This window comes from Plecotus auritus, assembly GCF_963455305.1.
Source record: "Plecotus auritus genome assembly, chromosome: 1".
NCBI lineage: Eukaryota > Metazoa > Chordata > Mammalia > Chiroptera > Vespertilionidae > Plecotus > Plecotus auritus.
In genome coordinates, this window is record NC_137770.1 from 44,004,426 (window position 1) to 44,027,301 (window position 22,876).

Below are 22,876 nucleotides of genomic sequence, written 5' to 3' on the forward strand. Positions count from 1 at the left end.
TAGTTTGCTGGGAATTTGTTCTGGGAAAGAGTTTGAGTCTTATGGAATAGAGTTTCCATCCTGAGAACAATGACACTTTTAACTCTTCCAAATTACAGGCTATTGCATCAGGGTGAAATCCAGAGCTGATTCATGTTCAGATTGCTTCCTTCTGCATTTTAGTCTTTATTCATGTAGTTTCCTCTTTCATATTGTGTCTCTCACTTTGATGGGCTAATCTTCATGTGGCTGTGGCCACATGAAAAATATTCATTCATCTTACAAACAAGTGCAGGGAAACTCCTTGTTAAGATCTCTGCGTGTCACCAGGCACATTTGAATCATAATCCCTGTTAAAGTGTTTAAAGAAATTACATCCAGTGGTAGAAACATAAAGTAGAAAATTTCATAAAAGATTACATACTCAGTTCCACGGGGTGTTCTCCCACATGCAAGAACTGGGCCTTGTACATTGTTATGTCTAATGTCAAGCTCAGCCTGGCATAGAGTTAATTTATTGAATTACATGCCAGTCTGCTTGACAGTGATGGACAGATTTTAAATAATGTGCATAAACATTCTATGCCTATTTTTCTCAGCTAGAAAATAGAAGAATACCTATTTTGGGCCTATCATATTTTAAGCTACTTCATTAAATGACGGCTTTAAAAAAAAAAAAGACCAAAAAACAAAAAGATAATTTGATATACTTGAACTTTTAATGTGTAAGATGTTGGGAAGCTTTCCAGTTTCACCGTAAAAATAACAAAAAGTTGATAGACTAGTCCCCATAGCTGGGAATCAGAGGACCTGGCTCTACCCAGGACCCCGCTCAGTCCTGGCTCACATCACTCACCTCCCTGGCCTGTTTCCCCCCATAAAGTGGGAGGGGAGTCTCCACCTTCGCTGTCCCATTTGACTATGGAATTGGCCAGTACGTATAAAATACACATCAGATTCCAAAGGTTAAAAAAAAATGCAAAATATTTTACGAATAATATTGAGTATATTTGGAAATATTTTGCATATATTGGGTAAAATAATTCTTTAACATCAATGTCACCTGACCCTTTTTGCCCTTTTGATGTGACTATGAGAAAAACTAAATACATATACAGCTCTGAGTCTGATGATCACTAACATCCCTTTCAGCTTTGGCAAACAGCTGGGGCGGGCGGGTGGGGTCTGCCAGGGACACGAATTTCGAATTTCGCACGGTTCGATTTCCTTGCGTTGAGATTCAGCAGGTTGGGCCCGGTGAGCGCGCGGCGGGGCGGGCCCTGCGGGAAGACGCCGCGGGTTCTCGCTCTCGCGCTCGGAGCGGAGAGGACCTGACGGCGGCGCGGGGGGCTGCGGGCGGGCAGCCGGGCCTAGTCTCCCCGCTCGCTACGTCAGGGAGGCGGGGGCGCGGCGGCTCGGCGGCTCGGCGGGCGGATCCGGGAAGCGGGCTCGTTCGTCAGCCTCGCGCGCGAAGCAGGAAACCGGCTGGAGGCCGCGGGCGGCCGGCGCGGGCGCCTGGGCACGTCCGCAGGTTCCGCGGGGAGGTGGCGGCCGCTGAGAGGCCGGAGAGCGAGGGCGGGCCTGGGAGGCGGCCGGGAGGTGGGGCGCGGGCGGGGCCGGCCCGCGCGGGCTTCATTTGCGGACGCACGGCCTGCTCCCCAGTGCTGGTTCTCCAGGGCGCCGGGCGACGATCGGCTGGACCGGCTATGGACCGCCGCTGGGGCTTCCTGATCGGCCTCCTGAGCGCCGCGTGGCTGCTGCTCCGCTCGGGCCACGACGAGCCGAGGCCCCCGGAGACGGCGGCGCAGAGGTGCTTCTGCCAGGTGAGGGGTGCGCGCGGCCGTGCTGACCTTCCCGGGGCTCCCCAGCCCCGTCCTGCGCTGCATCCCGCGCGCCCCGGCGCGTGAGGTGCTGGGGCGCATCTTTGCATCTGCACCCGCCCGGAATGAGCCCCCCGTGCCCCTGCGCCCTGGCCTGGGCTGAGCCCTCTGCTGGGTAGATGTGGACAGCTCTCCCACCGCAGCCCGGACCTCGGCGCGCTCTCCCGCGCTCGGGATCAGGCGTGGGGCAAGGGGGGTGAGTGGGTGCCGTATGTTTCCACCGAGTTGATTTATGCATCTTTGTCGGTCTTCCCTACGCAGAGAGGGTGTGCACAGTGTGCAAGCACACGCAATATTTTCTATCTCCACGGAAGCTGGGTCTTTCTAACTTCTAACTTGACCTGCGTACGCTGTGCCCGTGCTGGGTGCCTCCGCCAGCCTTTCTGGCAGGACGGCTTTCGCAAGGGGCGGGGTGTGGTGCGGTGCTGCTGTCAAATCTCGTTGTCAGGCGCGGAACGGCTTCCTGTGGCTTTTCTGTGTCTAAGCCCAGTGCCTGGTGTCTTTGGGGTCGCGGCACCTCTTGGCTCCTCGCCCTGTGCGGTTTTTCATTTTCCTTAATGTCGTGAGCTTCTCTTAGCGCGATACCCATACAACCGGTCTGAATTGGGCTGATAACAAATTTGATATTGAGCACGTTATGATCATTTCCTTGTGTTAGGGATGAGCAAAAAATTCAAAGAACTTTCCAGGTTTCTGAATCTCCAAGTTCTGGTATTTTAATGTCATTACTCTTAAAGTCACCGTTTAGTTGGCTTCTGTGGATGAAAATTACAAAATTGAGGGTAGGCATCCAAATTGTTCCTTTTAAGTGGATTTTACTATTCATTTATTGTCAGAAACAACATTTCATGTTTGTAAAGGCAATGGTATGATTTCACAGAGGATGGGAACACTAAGAATCAGGAGAGGAGGAGAGATCCTTTTCACTGCTTTGTATCCGCGGATTTTGTTTTGTTTTGCTTAGGGATTTGGGTATTAGGTGTTATCTGGCACCTTGTAAGATAAGTTACAAAGGAGTTGCTGCTTTACAACTAAGAGATTGAAAAGCTCCTTTTCCTTCAGTGATTGTGAACAGCACACGGTATTTCAATAGGAAAAGGGTCATTTTTCTTCTGATCACAGGAATCATGTAACACAAAGTTTAAACATTTAAAAATAAGTAATGTAGAAATAAGGCCTGTGGTGTTGAAAGAAGATGCCCAATATAACATTTTCAACTGCGTTCTAGAAATTGGATAATGGAGTAAAATTTCATGTTGAACTTTTCATCTTTCACTCCACCCCCCCCCATAACTTTTTCACATATCTAAAATTGGGGAGCTTTTAAATTTTAACATTTATTGATTGATCGATTTGAGAGAGAGAGAGAGAGATTTGTTGTTCCACATATGCATTCATTGGTTAATTCTTGTATGTGCCCTGACCAGGGGATCAAATCCACAACCTTGGCACATCAGGACGATGCTTTCTCCCTCCCCCCCTACCCCCCTGCTCTCAAATCTATAAAAAAAAAATAAAAATAAAAAAGAGCTAAAAAAGGATCTAATCTACTCTATCAACAAATGGATACTTTATGTTCTTTTTTATGGTCACAGAACAAAAAAAATAATGCAACTAAAGTTATTTGCCAAATAAAGTGTACTTTGAGCACGTTTAAAAAGTATTTCAGATTTATATGAGTTTGAGGAATATATTCTTCAGTGCTTTAGGAAAAAAAAAAGATGTCTGTGGTAGGACTAGAAGTTGGTGGTACACAAGGAAATTATTTAGAAAGTATTTTTTGTTTTGTCTTTCATTGAAAACTGAAGTTTACCTCTAACCAGAGAACAGTGAACAAGCAGGCCAGTGTTATTTCTTTTCTTTTGCCTTTTATTCAGTATTTTGGTATTCAGTTCAAACTAGTCAGAATCAATGGAGAAAGCAATTGAGGCTCCTTCCATGGCTGACTTTTGGTTATCTAGTTCTATGTTCTATTGGGGCTACAGATGTAAGGTTTTTGGAAAATTTTACTTTAAAATTTCTTGAAAACTTGGCCTTTTCCCCCCATTAAAAACTTGTTGTAGGCTGCTTTGGGGAATAAGATCCCTTTCACTGGAAGTATTTTAACAGTGGTAAGGTAATAATAGTGATTAACATTTTACTTTGTCATTTTATTTTATTTTATTTTATTTTATTTTATTTTATTTTATTTTATTTTATTTTATTTTATTTTATTTTATTTTATGTTTTTATTGATTTTAGAGAGAAAGAAAGGGAGAGGGAGAGAAACATAGACTGGTTGCTTCCTGCACGTCCCCTACCAGGGATCCAGCCTGCAACACGGGCATGTGCCCCAACCAGGGAATCAAACTGTGACTTTCTGGTTCATGGGTCAACACTCAACCACTGAGTCACACCAGCCAGGCTAAATTTTTAATTTTATAATACTTTTAGATTTGCAGAAAAATCATAAAGATAGTACAGAGTGTCCATATACTCCACACCTAATTTCCTCTGTGATTAACATCTTACATTAGTATGTTACATACATTACAATTAATGAACCAATATTAATACATTATTCCTAACTAAAGTCCTTATTTTATTCAGATTTTCTTGGTTTCCCCCTAATGTCATTTTATTTTGATATCAACATTTTGAGATAGGAACTGTTATTATTTCTATTTTGTATTCAGATAGGAAACTGAGGCAGGGAAGGAAACGGCAGATAGTAGTAGAGATGGGATTTGACCCTGGCTCAGAGCCTGTATGCTCACCTTTGTTAGCCGCTGCCTCCTCCTGGAAGGAGTGTAGGAGGGGACTGCTGTGTTGCTTGGAGGTTGCAACAGAAGCCTTCCAAGGCTTTCCAATTCTTAAGAAACTAGGCCTGTAAACTGGGTGATGTTATATCAGGCCTACATTGGTTCTCAAATCTACCATTCCTCAACAAGGGCCTTTTAATTGCCATTTATTAATTTGGGCCCCTACCCATGGCTGAATACCACCTGAAGCCTAGAGCAGTAAGTTTCACATTTTAGCATGCATCAATCATGTTGCGTGGTGTGTGTGTGTGTGTGGTGTGTGTGTGTGTGTGTGTGTGTGTGTGTGTGTGTGGTGTGTGTGTGTGTACATTTTTTAAAAATTTAGATTTCTGTGGCATGGCCAGATTTCTGTTGCACTTTTGGAAAAAGGAGTAGTAGTTATTTAAGCAGGTTTAGTACATTCTGAGTACAACATCATGTCATCCTTGTTATGTGTCCACACCTGTCTTTTGGTTTTACTTTAGGTAATAGGACTTTGCTTTGTTTCCAAGATTCAACTCTGGGTCTATTGACTGGATTTCTACCGTAGTCTTTCCTGGGACTCTATTTTGGTAACATGTCTGGTTCTCTAGTGCTAGAACCGGGCGTGGTGTTTTTCCTGCCAGACTTCCTGCCAGGTTTCAGGTTCTTCTACCTGTTGGCAGGCTTATCCAAATGGTCAGATGACTTAGATCCCCAAATTCCTTCCTGTCTCTTCTTTGCTGAGCTCTATCTAGTGGTCCCTGTTCTACCTCCTTAGCTGCCCTGCTACCTCTTGTTGTAGTTGGGGAAACCTCCTACTCAATTTCTAAGGTAAGAAGACTTAAAAATCTACCATTTAAAATTTGGCAGGTATAATACTCGGTTTCCTCTCCTTTTGAGGTCTCTAGGCTATATGCCACCTTTGTCCGGGATGCATCTTGCATTCCTTTCTGGTTTGGGGCTTCTTATAGCTTCCTTTGTAATTAGGATGTGGATCAGTAGAATGATGGATGCAAAGGATTGTTATCTTTGCAGCTTGCTTTCCTCGCTCTGTGAGTGCACGCCTGCCGCTTGAGCCGGTGTGGTCGGGGGCACCATAGGTGACATGGTGGTACGTAAGTATAATTAGGCAGTGCAGTGTTCATCTGCAGTGAGAGTGACAGTGCACAGCAGTCCTTCATTCATTCACCCACCCATTCCACAAATAGTTATTGATCATCTACTGTGTGCGTTCTAGAAGTTCAGCAGTACTAAATTCATACAAAGAAGAACAAACATGATTTCACTCTCAGGGATTTTAAACTGTAGTGGGTGGGAGTGAAATGGAAAAATTCAATACAATGAAGTTATCATCATGTAGAAGAGTACGTGGACTGTCATGGGAGCACATGGAGGGGCGGTTAACCCAACAAGTGGTGAGTGGTACCCCAGGGGCAGCTTCTCAAAAGAGGCGATGCTTAGGCTTGGGTGTTGAAGATAGACTTTGTCTTAAAAATGAATTCCTCAGGAGGAAACATGGATTGTTTCAAACTCTTTCTGTCAAGTATTTTATGTGTTGGTTTCTTTTTGTGACTTAATGTCTCTATCTGGCATCTGTCCCTTTGGCCTTTGTAGTCTTCATGCCAGTTATTCTTTGTATAATATTTTGTATCCTACCATGACCTTCACTGCAAGTTCAGGATGACTTGCAGGAGGGCTGAGGACACAGTGAGTACACTATACAAGAAATATGAATTTCGAAGGCATTGGGGGCCAGGTGGAAACCTCTTTCATGAAGAGGCTCACGAAGTCTGAAGTCTGGATCCTGTCCCCTTTCATTCACTTTGAATACACATTTGCCCTTTAGCAATGCATACAGGCAGATCAAAGGTAAAGTTTGGTAAGGATTATCAGGTCAGGAAATCGCCTCGAGCCATCGCAATCATAGCAGGAGCAATCCTGTGTTGATTCCAGCTGGAATCAACGTCCATTGGCCTTCCTATGTCTCTTTTGCACTTTTATGCAAATGCTTATTATGCTTTGGCTGCCAGCATATCCAACAGGAGAAACAGTAGCTATTTCATGTCCTTTAGAAGTTCTGCTTTTAAGACTCAAAAGAAAGAGGTGTGAAAAATCAAATCATCTAGGTTAGCAGCACTTTTGTTTTGTTGATACCCAGAATTAGGACTCTGAGGTTTTTATATACTCAGAGAACTTTTAACAGAAAACAAGGGCATATTTGCATACGAATTGAAAATAGTTATTACAGTGACAAATATGTAGACCAGATTTCTAGAAACTGAATTTTAGTCTAAAACAAATAAGACTAAGCAAGGTAAAAAAAAATCTTAACTCTTGAATATTGCTGTCATCATTCAAGTATTCTTATCTCTTAGGTGAAAAATTTTCATTACTGTTTTGTGATGTTCTAAAATTAAAAGGTAGTATAGGATTTTATATATTCTAAAAGAACACATCTAAATTCAGTATTGCAGTAAAGTATTATTTGCTTCCTCACCATTAGATTAAAAATTTTTCCCTAAAATATAATCAACAGTGGCTTATAATGTAAATATTTAACCCAAAGTATGATAAGGATCTCTCTCGTTTTTTTGTTTTTGTGTTTTTTTTTAAATTCTCATCAGAGGGCATGCTTAGAGAGAGGAATGGAGAACAAGGAAAAACAAACCAACCAACCATGAATGTGAGAGAGAAACATCTATAGGTTGCCTCTTGTAGGCTCCCCTACTAGGGATCAAACCCGCCCCCCGCCCCCCGCTTTCTCCCCACCCCCCAGCATGTGCCCTGACTGGGAATCCAGCCTGCAACCTTTTGGTATACCAGATGTCCCTCAACCAACTGAGCCACTCTGCTGGCCGGGCAGGGTCTCTTTTCTGCAGTATGCTGTATATTAAAATTTTTTTCTAGTTACTGTACTTTTAAACAATCATGTTGTATTTGTTACTTCCTTAAAGCAATGTTAATTCTCTTAGGTGTTTACCTAACCCCAAATAAACATCTAAGAATTTTATTTTCACATCTGATAACGCTGACTCTAATACGACTTCCCACTGTATCCTAGTATTAGTACATTTAATAGTTTGATTTAATAAATACAGCTAAGACATCAGTTTTAATTAAGCATTTGAAGATCAGGATTGGCTTTACAGGCAATTTGCTATCTCAGTGTTGCTAATGAGAAGTAATTTCTAAGCACCATTTCAAACCTACAGAAATTATCATGGCCCTGTATTTGAGGGTTGTTATATCCTTATAATAAACTAGTGGCCCAGTGCATGGATTTGTGTACATTGAAAGGAAATTAATTAGGAGAAATATTTTAATATCACTATTCGCCCTTTCTCTATAATAGAAGTGTCAGAGATGAAAGAAAATTAGTAAAATGTATATGAAAATAATATATAAATTGATTAATAAATAAGCAATAACATCATGACATAACAACGAAGACATGAAATAAAAACAACAAAAACATGATATAAAAACAACATTGATAAAAACAATGACTATTGGAGAAACCAAGATGGCGGCATAGGTAAGCACCTAAACTGCTGCCTCGTACAACAATTTCAAAACTACAACTAAAAGACAGAATGGACATCATCCAGAACCACAGGAAGGCTGGCTGAGTGGAAATTCTACAACTAGAAGGAAAGAGAAAAGCTCACGGAGAATCAGAGGAGCTGCAAAGGGCTGAGGTACGGAGACACACGCGCAGAGAGGAAGGGCGGCTGAGTGCCTGGCTGGCTTTCTCTGGCGGGAGGGAGAAGGAAGCTCCCGACTGCACTGAACCCCAGTTCCAACTGCACTGAACCCCAGTTCTGACTGCACTGAACCCCAGTTCCGGGCAAGACCCTGTGGACCCAGACTCATATGGGGGGAGTCTGGACTATCAGCTAGAGAGAAAGGCACACGGAGACTTGGGGGAGCCACGGAGGGCAGGGGTCTAGAGGGGCGTGCGCGCATGAGCGCATGCAGAGAGGACTGACTGCTGAGGTTGCCACTGGCTCTCCCTAGCGGGAGGGAGTCGGAAGCTCCCGACTGCACTGAACCCCAGTTCTGACTGCACTGAACACCAGTTTCGGGTGAGCCCCTGGGGACCCAGGCTCTTACGGGGGAATCTGGACTGTCAGGCGGAAACTCAGGGGAGCCGTGAAAGGCAGAGGTCTGGAGGCACGCGCACAAGTGCGTGCAGAGAGGACTGACTGCTGAGTGTGCCGCTGGCTTTCTCTAGCTGGAGGGAACCGGAACCTCCTGCCTGCGCTGAACTCCAGTTCCGAGTGAGAATCTGGGAATCCAGATTCATTGGGGGAGAAACTGGACTGTCTGACAGCAGGCGAAACTCGAGGGCGGCTTTCTCTCAGAGGTGCTTGCAGCAATTACCGAGGGACACTGAGACCCAGGGCCCTCATAGGGCAGGGCTGATGGGAAGCCAAGGCTGTCTGCTCCACCCTGAGACTCCGCCCCATCCAAGCTGAGCACAGAGGCTTTTGCAATTTTGCAAGTCTTGTCTCATAAGAGTGTCTCCAGTACCGAACTTCTCCCGGCGTAGACACAGCTCATCCTCACAGCCAACTGGCCTGGAGGTCAATTCCTCCCAGTGATACCAACAACAATCAAGACTTAACTACAACAAGGCTGTACACACAGTCCACAAAGGGGTGCACCAAGAGTGTCTACCTCAGGTAACTGGGGAGGCTGACACCTAGCACACAATGCTACCCTACCAACTCAGGGAAGCAGTGAAAATGTGGAGACAAAGAAACAGGTCACAAAGGAAAGAAATGGAGGAAAGCAACCTACTGGGTATAGAGTTCAAAACCACGGTTGTAAGGTTTTTCAAGAATTTTCTAGAAACCGCCGATAAATTTAGTGAGACCCTCGAGGATATGAAAAAGGACCAACTAGAAATTAAACATACACTGACTGAAATAAAAAATAATATACAGAGATCCAACAGCAGACTAGAGGATCGCAAGAATCAAGTCAAAGATTTGAAATATGAAGCAAAAAACACTCAACTGGAAAAGCAAAAAGAAAAAAAGAATCGAAAAATTTGAAGATAGTGTAAGAAGCCTCTGGGACAACTTCAAGCGTACCAACATCAGAATTATGGGGGTGCCAGAAGAAGAGAGAGCAAGATACTGAAAGCCTATCTGAAGAAATAATGACTGAAAACTTCCCACACCTGGTGAAAGAAATAGACTTACAAGTCCAGGAAGCACACAGAACCCCAAACAAAAGGAATCCAAAGAGGTCCACACCAAGACACATCATAATTAAAATGCCAAGAGCAAAAGACAAAGAGAGAATATTAAAAGCAGCAAGAGAAAAACAGTTAATTACCTACAAGGGAGCACCCATATGACTGTCAGCTGATTTCTCAACACAAACTATGCAGGCCAGACGGGAGTGGCAAGAAATATTCAAAGTGATGAATAGCAAGAACCTACAACCAAGATTACTCTACCCAGCAAAGTTATCATTCAGAATTGAAGGTCAGATAAAGAGCTTCACAGATAAGAAAAAGCTAAAGGAGTTCATCACCACCAAACCAGTATTATATGAAATGTTGAAAGGTATTCTTTAAGAAGAGGAAGAAGAAGAAAAAGGTAAAGATAAAAATTATGAACAACAAATACATATCAACAAGTGAACATAAAAATCAAGTGAATTAAAAATCTGAGGAACAGAATAAACTGGTGAATATAATAGAATCAGGGGCATAGAAAGGGATTGGACTGATAATTCTCAGGCGGAAAGGTGTATGAGGGGTGCAGGAAGAGACTGGACAAAAATCGTACACCTGTGGATGAGGACAGTCGGGGGGAGGTAAGGGCAGAGGGTGGAGTGGGAACCAGGTGGAGGGGAGCTATGGGGGAAAAAGGAGAAATAATTGTAATAATCTGAACAATAAAGATTTATTAAATTAAAATAAAGCAATCATCATTAAATTGATTAAACTTATTCTAATATCTCCCTGTATACCACATTAAGAGTAAAAACACTTTCAGAGTGCTTGACTAATTTCCCTTGCGATGAAGTATTTACAACTTTAGTAACTTTAACGTCACATGCTCTTTGAACTTGAGAGAAAGCAACATATAACTGACCATGTCTGAAAACTGGTTCAGGTAGGAATATTCCTACTCTGTCTAGAGTTTGTCCTTGTGATTTATTAATAGTCATCGCAAATGCTGGCATCACGGGAAACTGTCTTCAAATTAATTTAAATGGGAGGCCAGTGTCAGACAGGACCAGGGGTGGGCAAACTTTTTGACTCGAGGGCCACAATGGGTTCTTAAACTGGACCAGAGGGCCGGAACAAAAGCATGGATGGAGTGTTTGTGTGAACTAATATAAATTCAAAGTAAAGGAGCGGAGGGGAGAGCAAGAGAACCGGATAGAACAGCCGGATCCGGCCCGCGGGCCGTAGTTTGCCCAAGGCTGGACAGGGACAAATCAATTCTTGGAATAGAACAACCTCTCCTTCCACAGACCCTGTTAATACTTCAGCTTTGATTATGTTAGGTCGCAATATTTTGATAATAAATCTAGTACCATTACAAATACCCCATTTACTATTAACATTTCTCAGTTGCATGATGATTGCACCTGCTTTCAATTTTAATTTATGACACGGCATTCCTGAAGGAGTAATACTATTAAGAAATTCGATGAGAAAATTTTCCTTTTCGGCATCATCCGTTGAATGGATGGAATCATCACTCAAATAGGTGTGAAAATCTCCATCAAGTATATCCTAAATTTCTTTATTTAATTTATGAACGTGCTCATTTTTAGATATATTTTTAATATTATCTATAGATATATTATTTCCAAAGATAGCTTCAGTAGTAGATCCGTTACAAATCATTTCATGGGGGATTTCAATAATATCAATTCCTAAATGAAAACTGCTATCAAGTTTGCCATCTCCAAGTTTACTAACCATTTGCTATAAGCAGAATCCCCTAATCTCATATTTATTTTAAGAGACAACTGTCTGAAACATCCCCACACACTACAGTACTTTAAAATCGTTTGTACTGTGGCTGATCGCATAGCATGCAGCACAACACTGAGACATTGTTGAAAATCCCCTCTAAGAACTTTCCCACCAAATGCAACGTTCAAATTCATGATTTCTCTTAGTAATCTATCTATGGCGGTTATAGCATGACTGGATGCTATGGTGCATTCATCAATAATGAGAAGTTGGGCCTTTTTAATGGTTTTAGCAACTTCACTCTTTATTCGAGTCTAGAAATTGAAGTTTCATTTTGCAGCAATTCCTGTAGATGCTGTGCGTAAAACAGTACTGTTGGTGTCCCTCGTTAGGGCACCATAATGTCGGGGTTCTTTCCCCAGCCTTACAAAGGGTTCAGCATTCTGGAGAAAGGGGCTGCGGGTAGATGACTAAAGAGTCCAGAGACGACGAAAGGTATTTTTGTAAGGCATTGGGGGTCAGAGGAGCTTCAGCTGAAGGAGCTAGAAGACTTTGCTTGTCTCAGGACCCAGTGCTTTTATTAAATACAATTTGTCCCAAGGTAAGGTGGAAATATGCACTTCAAAGGGCAAGGTATCAAAGGGTATTGTCAGTTTGGGGGATAGCCTACAGCTGTTCAGGTGTTTGGCCAACAGGAGGCAATAAAATGACCTGAGTTGTCTGGCAGCAAACAATCCTATTCAGGTTTGGGGGAAGTGCCTTTTTTTCCCAACAGGTAAACTACATACGTGGCTCACCCTTGTTGAGCCCACCAAGTCCCATCAACCTTTTGACGGAACTCTTGTAATTATTACATGCTGGAATTGGTTCTCGGCAAGTACCACTACAACCTCTAATATAATGTATTAAAACTTTATAAAGATATGTTTTTCCACTACCAACTGAACCATCCAAGAAAAAGCATTTGGGGTGTACAGTTTGATCTAAGATGGCTGAAGTTATAGTCTGAAAGGCTGCCAACTGTTCATTGTTCAGAGAATTGATCAAAACCTCTGCCTGTTGTTGCTCGTACAATTCATCACATGTGTTTGTATTCATTAATAAAGGATAGTCCAGAAGTTTGAAATCCGAACATTTCATTCCATGCAATATGAATACTTCTTGAATTTCGTTAAGGGCATGCATTTCACAGTTCACACAGGCACCTTCTCTTTGGTGTACTTTCCAACAAAAATCTTCAATAAAATGAGATTTATTCTCATCCCATAATTTGCATCAGAAGGCCATCGAAACATGTATATATATGCAAAAAATTGCCTTAGTTGTTTGGGCATATTAAGGATGATCGCATCATCAGTCGTACCTTTCCAGATAGTGTCCTCAATTAATAATCCCCAATGTTTAGCAGCTTCATGAAAAGTATCATAAATTACACCTCCTACAGTTCGCAGATCAGCAAACCTTATCTCACCTTTTACATGCAGAAGCAAAAGTCTAAGGTAATATCGTTCTGGTTCTCTAAAGCTCACAGTGAATGCCCACCCTTTTGGCATTTTCTCCACGAAGAATTATTAAACACTAATGTTGTGGAATCTCCTATTAATAATAATTATGCGTGTCAAAATCTTCTTGGTGCCAACGAGAGCTTTGTATGTATTGCACATGCGCGAGTCAAAGTTTATTTTTAAATTGCCAGTGTGCGCCATATGTACTGGCCGGTTGGTTGGTCAGATGGTCAGACAGACGGACGGCAGGTCACTTAGCCTTTTCCTATATAATAAGAGCGTAGTATGCAAATTGTCCCCTTGACCAGGAGTTCATCCAGGTGTTTGACCAGGGGGCGGGGCCGGCTGGGGGAAGGGAGGGAGTACCTGGCTGGCAGCTGGCAGCCACTAGGGACACTACCAGTGCACGAATTTCATGCGCTGGGCCTCTCGTATATATATAAGATTATTGTTTGTCTCACAGATTCATTATCACTTCACCATCTTGTCTCTAACCTACACATCCTGTGGGAAACTAACATAAGGGAAAGACAGAGAAAAAGGAATTATAAGGACATAGAGTCTCAGAAAAGCCACAGGTGCCAGTGCAGCTGGGCTTTAGGAAAGACGGTAGAAGTGGGGAAACCTCCGGAGTCCAGGTAGCATATGTTTTCTATCTCCTGTCTCTAGTTCTTTGTGTATGTTTTAAAGTCTTCCCTTTCTCTGCTAACTGGTCACGTGCTCCTCAGTTCACATGATGGAGTATGGTCTGAGTTACTTGCTTACTGTGTAGGGCAGCCGTGGGCAAACTACGGCCCGCGGGCCTGATCCGGCCCGTTCGGCTTTTCTATCCGGCCCGCGGAGCCGAAAGAGCAGAGGGTTCTCTTGCTCTCCCCTCCGCTCCTTTACTTTGAATTTATATTAGTTCACACAAACACTCCATCCATGCTTTTGTTCTGGCCCTCTGGTCCAGTTTAAGAACCCACTGTGGCCCTCGAGTCAAAAAGTTTGCCCACCCCTGGTCTAGGGAGAGACATCATGGTCTCAATTCCAGATTCCTGGAGAAGGGACTGTGATCTGGTTTGGGTCAGATGTATCTTTGTGTATCTATCTTTGTGTCACCCACCCCTGGTCAGGCCTGGCGGGCAGAGCTACCAGGTGGCTGCAGGGGACCAAATCTTTGGGTGTAGATGTGTCGTTATTGTTAGGTCCATGCTGACAGGAGCCAGGCCAAGACACGTTGTGAGAGTGTAAGAAATGTTATTGCATTCTCTCACAGCGGGGTGAGACCAGGCCCCGAGGGGGTGGGGAGGTTCTCTTATATAGGGTAGAAGTATGCAATAGAGGTCAGGATGTGGGTGCATGAGTTGGTCAAAAGGAGGGGAGGGCACAAGTGGGTCAAGGGAGGCAAGGGAGGAGAGTGCACAGGTTGGTCAGGCAGAGAGTTCTTCTTATCTTGCTTCTGCAGGCACCGACTGGCCTGCCCCATGCTATGGGAAAAGGCTTATAACAATAAGGAGAGCTTAGGGGTAGTTCATCCTAATAGTTATGAGCTCAGTACATCCTACAAAAAGTATCCACGGTATTCCTCTAGGTCCATAGTAAGAGCAATAGCCTTAACAGATTATTGTTCTACTCTATCTCAGAAAATTATGGGGAGGAGGGAGGATAAAGGTTGGTTGAGTAGAGGACTTTCATCCTAATGAGGTGAGGAAAAAGAACTCTGTTGCATCTAAGACATTTTGATTTAATATTTCATTTTCTTTGTAACAGGTCAGTGGTTACTTGGATGATTGTACCTGCGATGTTGAAACCATTGATAAATTTAATAACTACAGGCTTTTTCCAAGACTACAAAAACTTCTTGAAAGTGACTACTTTAGATATTACAAGGTATTTTAATTTTTAATTTTGAATAAGAATACTTAAAGTTTAAATGGATAATTACATTTTCTTAGGCATTTCTAGGCTTCAGCATTGTGGTTAGTGCTTGAAATTGATTGAGGACATATTAGGAAAATTCAGTTCACAAGAGTGAACAATGTGGTTCTGAGACTACCCATTGTATACTTTTAATTTCAATAACTGAGTTTTACATGAGTTAGAAACTAGTAGGTTAAACTGAAGTCAGAAAAGAAACTATTATGTGTATTATAATCAAAATTGTGAGTTCATAATTTTCTAAAACATCAGATTTATTCCAATTACTTAATATAAGTAAATTAAATATTTCTGAGAAGCATAGCTGTATTTTGACCTGTATTATTTTAACAAGTCACTCGTGATACTTTATCTTGAGATATCTACTGAAAGAGTTTAGAAAGCCTGATCATTGGATTATATAGTTATAGTCTAAGTTCACAGTTAGCTAACGATTCTGCCATGGTAACTGTTACTTGCTTTAAAAGAATGTGAGTTGAGTAGTGGTGATCTGAGCTACTGTGGCTCCTAGTTGCCATCTGCTCAGGGTTTGTTTAGTCACAGTCTGTGTCTTTCAAAGTCTACCAATTTACTTATAGCAGCTACACATTTATGTCAACATTGGAACTTGACACCTGATCAGTGAAAGAAATAGAATAATTGCAGCCAATAACATGATCAGGTTACAGAACACCACAATTCAACATGTGTTAATTCTAAACGTTTTCTGTTTTTAGAGATTATTTTTAAATGTTTTCTATTGTTATTTTACAAGGTAAACCTGAAGAGGCCCTGTCCTTTCTGGAAAGATATCAGCCAGTGTGGAAGAAGAGACTGTGCCGTCAAGCCTTGTCAATCTGTAAGAACCGTGTATATATTTAAGAACTGTTATCATCTTTTTTCAAATAATTACAGCTTTTAAAAGGGGCCAATATAACTAAAATGATATTTTAATCCTTAGGCTAAATATAATGTGTAATATTTACATATTAACAACCTAAACTTACAAATATAAAACACTTTGAATTATACTGCCTTTATAATAATAGAATTAAAATTTTGTGGTTAATGTAATCCTTTTACTTATTAGTGAGATTAATACAAACAGTCCCCAACTTAATGGATGGTTCAGTTGATGGCTTTCTGACTTTAGGGTGGTGTGAAAGCTGCATTCAGTAGAAACTGTAATTTGAGTTTTGATCTTTTGCTGGGCTACTTTATTTGGTATGACAGTCTCTCGTGATGCTGGGCAGTGGCAGCGAGATGCTTTTGCCCAACTATAGGCGAATGTAAGTGTTCTGAGCATATTTAAGGTAGGCCAGGCTCAGCTATGAGGTTAGGTGTATTAAATTCATTGGACTTACTGTGTTTTCAACTTACGATGGGTTTATCGGGGTATAACCCATTATAAGTCAAGGAGTATCTGTAGTTTTTTGGCTTGATATTTGTTTTTCTTCTTATATCTTACCTGAACAAAGTTATGTTTATAGTATAATAAAATGAAATTAGTCAAGGTATAAACCAAACCCCTCTCCCTTTTTTGTGGGTATATTATTTTCCTTGCATTTCCTTGGGTGGGGGGGGGGAGTTGGAGAAAATACCTGTTTCTATGTAGGATTTCTAGGAGCATTACAATTTGAAGTTTCTACTCTGAAAGCAGAGAATTTTATGCTTTTCAATGAAGCTTTTTTTTTTTTCGTTAAAAGTATTCATTTTTGCCCAACCAGTGTGGCTCATCGGTTGAGTGTCAACCTATGAACCAGAAGATCACAGTTTGATTCCCGGTCAGGGCACATGCCTGGGTTGTGGGCTCCATTCCCAGTGTGGGATGTGCAGGAGGCAGCCGATCAATGATTCTCTCTCATCATGGATGTTTCTATCTCTCGCCCCCTTCTTCTCTCTGAAATCAATAAAAATACATTTTAAAAAAGAATAAAAGTTTATATTTTTACTTTTTCATCATGGTAAAATATACATAAACATAATTTTACTATTTTAATCATTGTTAAGTGTATAGTTCATTGACATTAAGTACTACATTGTTGTGCAACCATCACCGTCTCCCATTCCCAGAACTTTTTCATCTTCCCAAACTAAAATGCTGTACTCATTAAACAATACTTTCAGTTCCCCCATCCCTCTAGCCGCCAGCCGTCACTATTCCACTTCCTTTCTCTATGAATGTGACTATTCTAGGTCCCTCATATAAGGGGAATCATGACAGTATTTGTCCTTTGGTGTCTGGTTCATTTCACTTAGCATATGTTTTCAAGGTTTACCTGCATTGCAGCATGTGTTTTATTCCTTTGTTTTGTTTTTAGTTAATCCTCACTGAGGATATTTTTCCCATTGCTTTTTTTTTTTTTTTTATTAAAAGAGAGTGTGTATGAGGTAGGGGGAGATGGGGGGGGGGGAGAGAGAGAGAGAGAGAGAAATATTGATGTGACAGAGACACATCGACTATTGACTAATTGTTTCCCACACGTACCCTGACTGAGAATTGAACCCATAACCTTTCCGTGTGCAGCCGATGCTGCAACACCAGCCAGGGTAGATTTTATTCCTTTTTTTAAGTATGAATTGGATTCCCCTGTGTATGTATACGACATTTTGTTTATCCATTCACCTGTTGATCGACTTTTGGGTTGTTTCTACCTTTTAGTTAGTGTGAATAATACTGCTATGGACGTGGGTGTACAAATGTCTGCTTGAGTCTCTACTTTCAATTTTTGGGGGTATATATACCCAGACGTAAAATTGCTGGATCATTTGGTATTGCTGGATCTGTGTTTCATTTTTTGAGGCACACCATGCTGTCTTCCACTGTGGCTGTACCATTTTACATTCCCACCAGCAATGCACAGGGGTTTCAGTTTCTCCACATCCTCCCTAACACATGCTTTTTCCTGTTTTGTTTTTTTTATAATAGCCATCCTAGTGGGTGTGAAGTACTAGTGTAGTTTTTTTAAAAATATATTTTTATTGCCGAAACCGGTTTGGCTCAGTGGATAGAGCATCGGCCTGCGGACTGAAGGGTCCCGGGTTCGATTCCGGTCAAGGGCATGTACCTTGGTTGCGGGCACATCCCCAGTGGGGGGTGAGCAGGAGGCAGCTGATCGATGTTTCTGGCTCTCTGTCCCTCTCCCTTCCTCTCTGTAAAATATCAATAAAATATATTTATAAAAAAAAAATATATATATTTTTATTGATTTCAGAGAGGAAGGGAGAGGGAGAGAGAGATAGAAACATCAATGATGAGGGAGAATCATTGAACGGCTGCTTCCTGCACGCCCCCTACTGGGGATAGAGCTGCAACCCAGGCAGGTGCCCTTGACTGGAATCAAACCAGGGACCCTTCAGTCCATAGGCCAACACTCTATCCACTGAGCCAAACCAACTAGGTCAGTACTAGTGTAGTTTTTAGCAGTTAATTTTTATGCTTGTAAATATTGCCATATCAACCTATCTAGCATGTGGAATTGAGGTAAATATAAGATTATTTACGGTATCTTACCACTAGATGGATAAGAAGCATGTTTTTAGTTATATTGCTCCTCGTAGGTATAGCTTTTGAAAATTCAAGGATTAACTTATGAAACACCTTGTGTTACTATGATTAAAGCCTGAGTTTATCATTAAAGTCATATTATTAATTTAAATGTTTTATTTTACTTCATAAGTTTAGAATTTATATTTAGTAATATAAAAAATGTTGGGAAAATTCAAATTGACCAATAACTTATTTATATGACTTATTAAAATACAAAAACATGGCAGATACTTAATAAAGGCATTTCATTATACTTGTACGTTAAATGGGCTATTATTTTTCATGCTGAATTTCCTTATTAAATGGCCTATTATTAACCTTAGAACAAGCAAATAGTTTTACAATTATTACAAATTTGACCTCATCTTGAACTAGCAATTATTTCTGATTATTGTTAATGAAGGATTGAGCTAGGGGACGCCACCTTAAGAAGACCAGAAGGGGCAGGAAACCTGAGAAATACTTAGAATCAACTAATAGCTTATCGATTCCCAGATTGACTGACTGAGGATGGGACCTATTTTACTGTAAAATCTAGAGACAACAACCAATTTTAGCATTTAAGAAATGCTAAAAGATAGATGTTTATTACTTGACTTGAACACATAGAAATGTTAAGAAAGCATCAGGTGGAAGTTAGCAATTTGTACTGAGAAACTGGGACAGAATCTAGTTATTTCACCTTTTGCAGAATGGGACAGAGTGCCTTTCATGCCAGTAGTCTGTTTTTTCTTGAATTGGTTTCATAATGGAGAGTCAGCTTTTAGATAATTAGATGATGTTTATCCACCTAAAGATATTCTTCTGTATAATAAAAGGTTAATATACAGTTTGTCCCCTTGGGAGTTCAACTGACCAGGAGTTTGACTGCTTGCTATGATGTGCGCTGACCACCAGGGGGTGGTGTGGAATGAAAGAAGGCCCCAGTGGGCAGACGGCAGCTGGGGGAAGGAAGGCCCTGATCACTGGCCAGGCCTAGGGACCCTACCTGTGCAAGAATTTCGTGCACCAGGCCTCTAGATAGATTATAATTAAGCATATATTGTGTGTGTGTGTGTGTGTGTGTGTGTGTGTATGTGTGTGTGTGTGTGTGTGTGTGTGTAGTGCCATGATTAGACCTAAGATTTTGGAAAGATAACTGGCTGTGCTGTGGGAAGTGGGGAGGAAGATGAGAAAGGAGATGGAGAAAAAATTGGTAAAGGAATGTTGCTTAGCAATTGAATGTAATTTGGTAAAGTAGTGAATATTTTTTGAGGGTCTACTGTGTGCCACATCCTGGACATATAAGACGAGCTTTTACCATGAGGAGCTATGATTTAGTAGGGGAGACGAACACTAAGTGGCAGGTGCAATGCAAATGGGATAGCCCAGTCGTAGATGTGCTGAAGATGTACACACCGTGGGAGCAGAGGGGAGGGCAGAGCACAGGAGGGAGACGTGAGAAACTCCACTGTAAGTGGCAGTGAGGGAGTGAGCCATTTACATTCCCCTTAGGACAGGCTGGGCTCAGTTCCAATGGTTCCTAAAATAGGGCAGTCTGTCAGAACCAAAGAGTGATTAGAGATCATTTCAAATACTTTGAAACAATTGCTCCAGGCTGAATAATCAGCTTTCATAGCTAGAATTTATATTGCACACGACTGATATTTTGACATCTATTCTACTTCAGTCTGCATCTTTAAAATAGGAACATTACATTATGAACACAATGTAGTTATCGCACCTAAAACACTTAACAATTCTTTCTTAACCTAATGTACAAGGTTAAATACAGTTAACGCACCCCTTCACATGGTCTGCTGCTGTTTTGTTAACACCTTTTTGGGCTAAACAGGGAACCAACACCAGTTTCCTTTTTCGGTTCATTTTTAGACTTGGTTTAGGTTATACTCTGGAACCCAGCAGGAGATAGAAAAATAATAAAAGTTGAAATTCTCTCCTCAAACGTGGTCTTTAAAATGCATGCCCTTTGATTCGCACTCCTGACTCCAGAGAATATTTGAATGTGGCTGGTGGTCTCCCCATCGAGGCTGGACCCTCTCTGTAAGCTGAAACACTGGTTATTTCCTTTACAGTGAATCAAAACAATGTTCCTCTCCTCCGTTACTAAGTGGCCCAGGTGAAAAAGAGTAACAACAGCCAGTGTTAAGAAATAAGCACTCCGGTGGTGAAGTCTTTTCGAGATCAATTTGGCAAATGTATCAAAAACATTAAAAAGGTACATATCCGGGACCTAGCAATTCCAGTTGGAATTTCACTGACTAAAATAATCAAACAAATGTTCAAAGATGATTGTAAAGCAGTACTGAATTTTGTAGTGATGTCAATTCTGCTGAAATTGGTCTATAAATTTGGCATGGTTTATGATATGAAAAAATTAGAAACCATCTAAATACTTGGCCATAGAAGAAGAACACATGTTGACCTAGTTCAGAGTCTGAAGGGTACATGATAAAGTGCATGTCTCTGTGTGGGTCATTCCCTTTGAGCATACCCTAGTTCAGGGATATACTTAGCAGTGGGCCTGCAATTTACAGACTTCTCCCACATACCTCCTTATCTGCACTCACAGCATCACTTTGATGATAGGCAGATAGGTCCTGTAGTTAGTAAGTGGCCAATGCTTGACCAAAAACTGGTTCTGTTTTGCTCTGAAAAGAACGAAGCCTTCTTAAACACACACACACACACACACACACACACACACACACACACACACACCATGAGCAATTCCAAGACTGGAACAAGAAATAGACAAGATGAACTTGGAGTATCTTGTCATAACAGAAATAAAAAATGCTGTTCAAGATTACTGGGGTAGAGAGGGTGGGTGGGGAGAGATTAACCGGGGAATTTTTATGCTTATATGCATAGCCCATGGACACACACAATAGTGTGGTGAAGGCCTGGGAGGCGCCAGTGCTGGGTGGAGGGGGTCAATGGAAAAAAAAAAAAAGAGGGGACATCTGCGGTACTTTCAACAATAAAGATAAATTAAAAAAAAAAAAGATAACTGGGGTAATATCAAAAGACACAGGTGCAAATATCAAATAAGCATTAGTGGGTCCCCTAGTGGCCAAATGTGGACAATTTGAGCATCAAATGGAATAATAACTGACTATTTTTACATTTCCATGCTGAAATATATATCAGCAATCCATAGGATAATTTGTTGTTGAATTTTTATTTACTTATAAAAAATAATGTTAAAACTGCCTAACTGTTCTCAGTTAAAAAAAATGTTAATTTCAATAATTTGTTTCATGATTTTTTCTCATAAATCATAGAAATTTAAAATACTTTTTCAGTAGGATAAATGTCATATAAAAGCATTTTTTTTTATTTTTCAGGATGAAGTTCCTGATGGAATTAAATCTGCAAGCTACAAGGTATGTATATATTTATTAATGTGTCTAGTATCTTAACAAAGACTCATTTCCCCTACCAGCTACTACTACCCCACTTCTCTGCTCCCCTTCACAGCGAAACCCCTTGAGAGTTATTTGTACTCAATGACTCCAATTCTTTTGTTCAACTCTTTGTTATGCAAAGCATGAAAGAAAAATTAAAGTAGAGGGAAAAAACCCACAACATTACCCATCATAGAGCTTCAGCAGTTACCAATGTGTGGTTAATCTTGTTTAATCTGTACATCCCACCTCATTCTCCCAAGTACTTAAAGCCAGTCTCAGGTAAATCATTTTGTTTACAAATACTTTATATACATCCTTAAGATTAAAATATACTTAAAAAATATAACCACTGTCAGGCTTTGGATTTCTTTAGTTGTTTCATAAGTATCTTTTTAAAAAAATATATATTTATTGATTTTTTACAGAGAGGAAGGGAGAGGGATAGAGACTTAGAAACATCGATCAGCTGCCTCCTGCACACCCCCTATTGAGGATGTGCCCACAACCAAGGTACATGCCCTTGACTGGAATAGAACCTGGGACCCTTTAGTCCACAGGCCAACGCTCTATCCACTGAGCCAGACCGGTTAGGGCTCATAAGTATCTTAATTGCTTGTTTGAAACAGGATTCAAATATATTTCATACATTGCATTTGGTTGATGTGTCTCTTATGTCTCTCTCTTTTAAAATAAATTTTTAATTTCATAATACTTTTAGATTTATAGAAAAAATTGTGAAGATAGTACAGAGTTTCCATGTACTCCACACTTAGTTTCCTCTGTGATTAACATCTTACATTTGTATGATACATTTATTACAATTAGTGAACTGATATTGATACATTATTACTAACTAAAGTCCATATTTTATTCAGATTTTCTTGGTTTCCCCCTAATGTCCTTTTTGTGTTTCAGGATGCCATCCAGGATAGCAAGCTA

At 41.0% G+C, this 22,876-nt stretch overlaps 1 protein-coding gene across 1 annotated transcript in view; it reads left to right on the plus strand.

The window, feature by feature from the left end:
- The first annotated feature begins 1,240 nt into the window (after positions 1 to 1,240).
- Positions 1,241 to 22,876, plus strand: part of ERO1A (endoplasmic reticulum oxidoreductase 1 alpha) — a 54,511-nt gene continuing 32,875 nt past the window's right edge. Inside the window, exons 1-4 of the mRNA XM_080657931.1 lie at positions 1,241 to 1,802; positions 14,828 to 14,947; positions 15,750 to 15,833; positions 21,875 to 21,913. Of these exons, the coding sequence (XP_080514057.1) occupies positions 1,686 to 1,802; positions 14,828 to 14,947; positions 15,750 to 15,833; positions 21,875 to 21,913 (360 nt within the window). The 5' untranslated portion in view covers positions 1,241 to 1,685. The remainder of the gene's footprint in view (positions 1,803 to 14,827; positions 14,948 to 15,749; positions 15,834 to 21,874; positions 21,914 to 22,876) is intronic.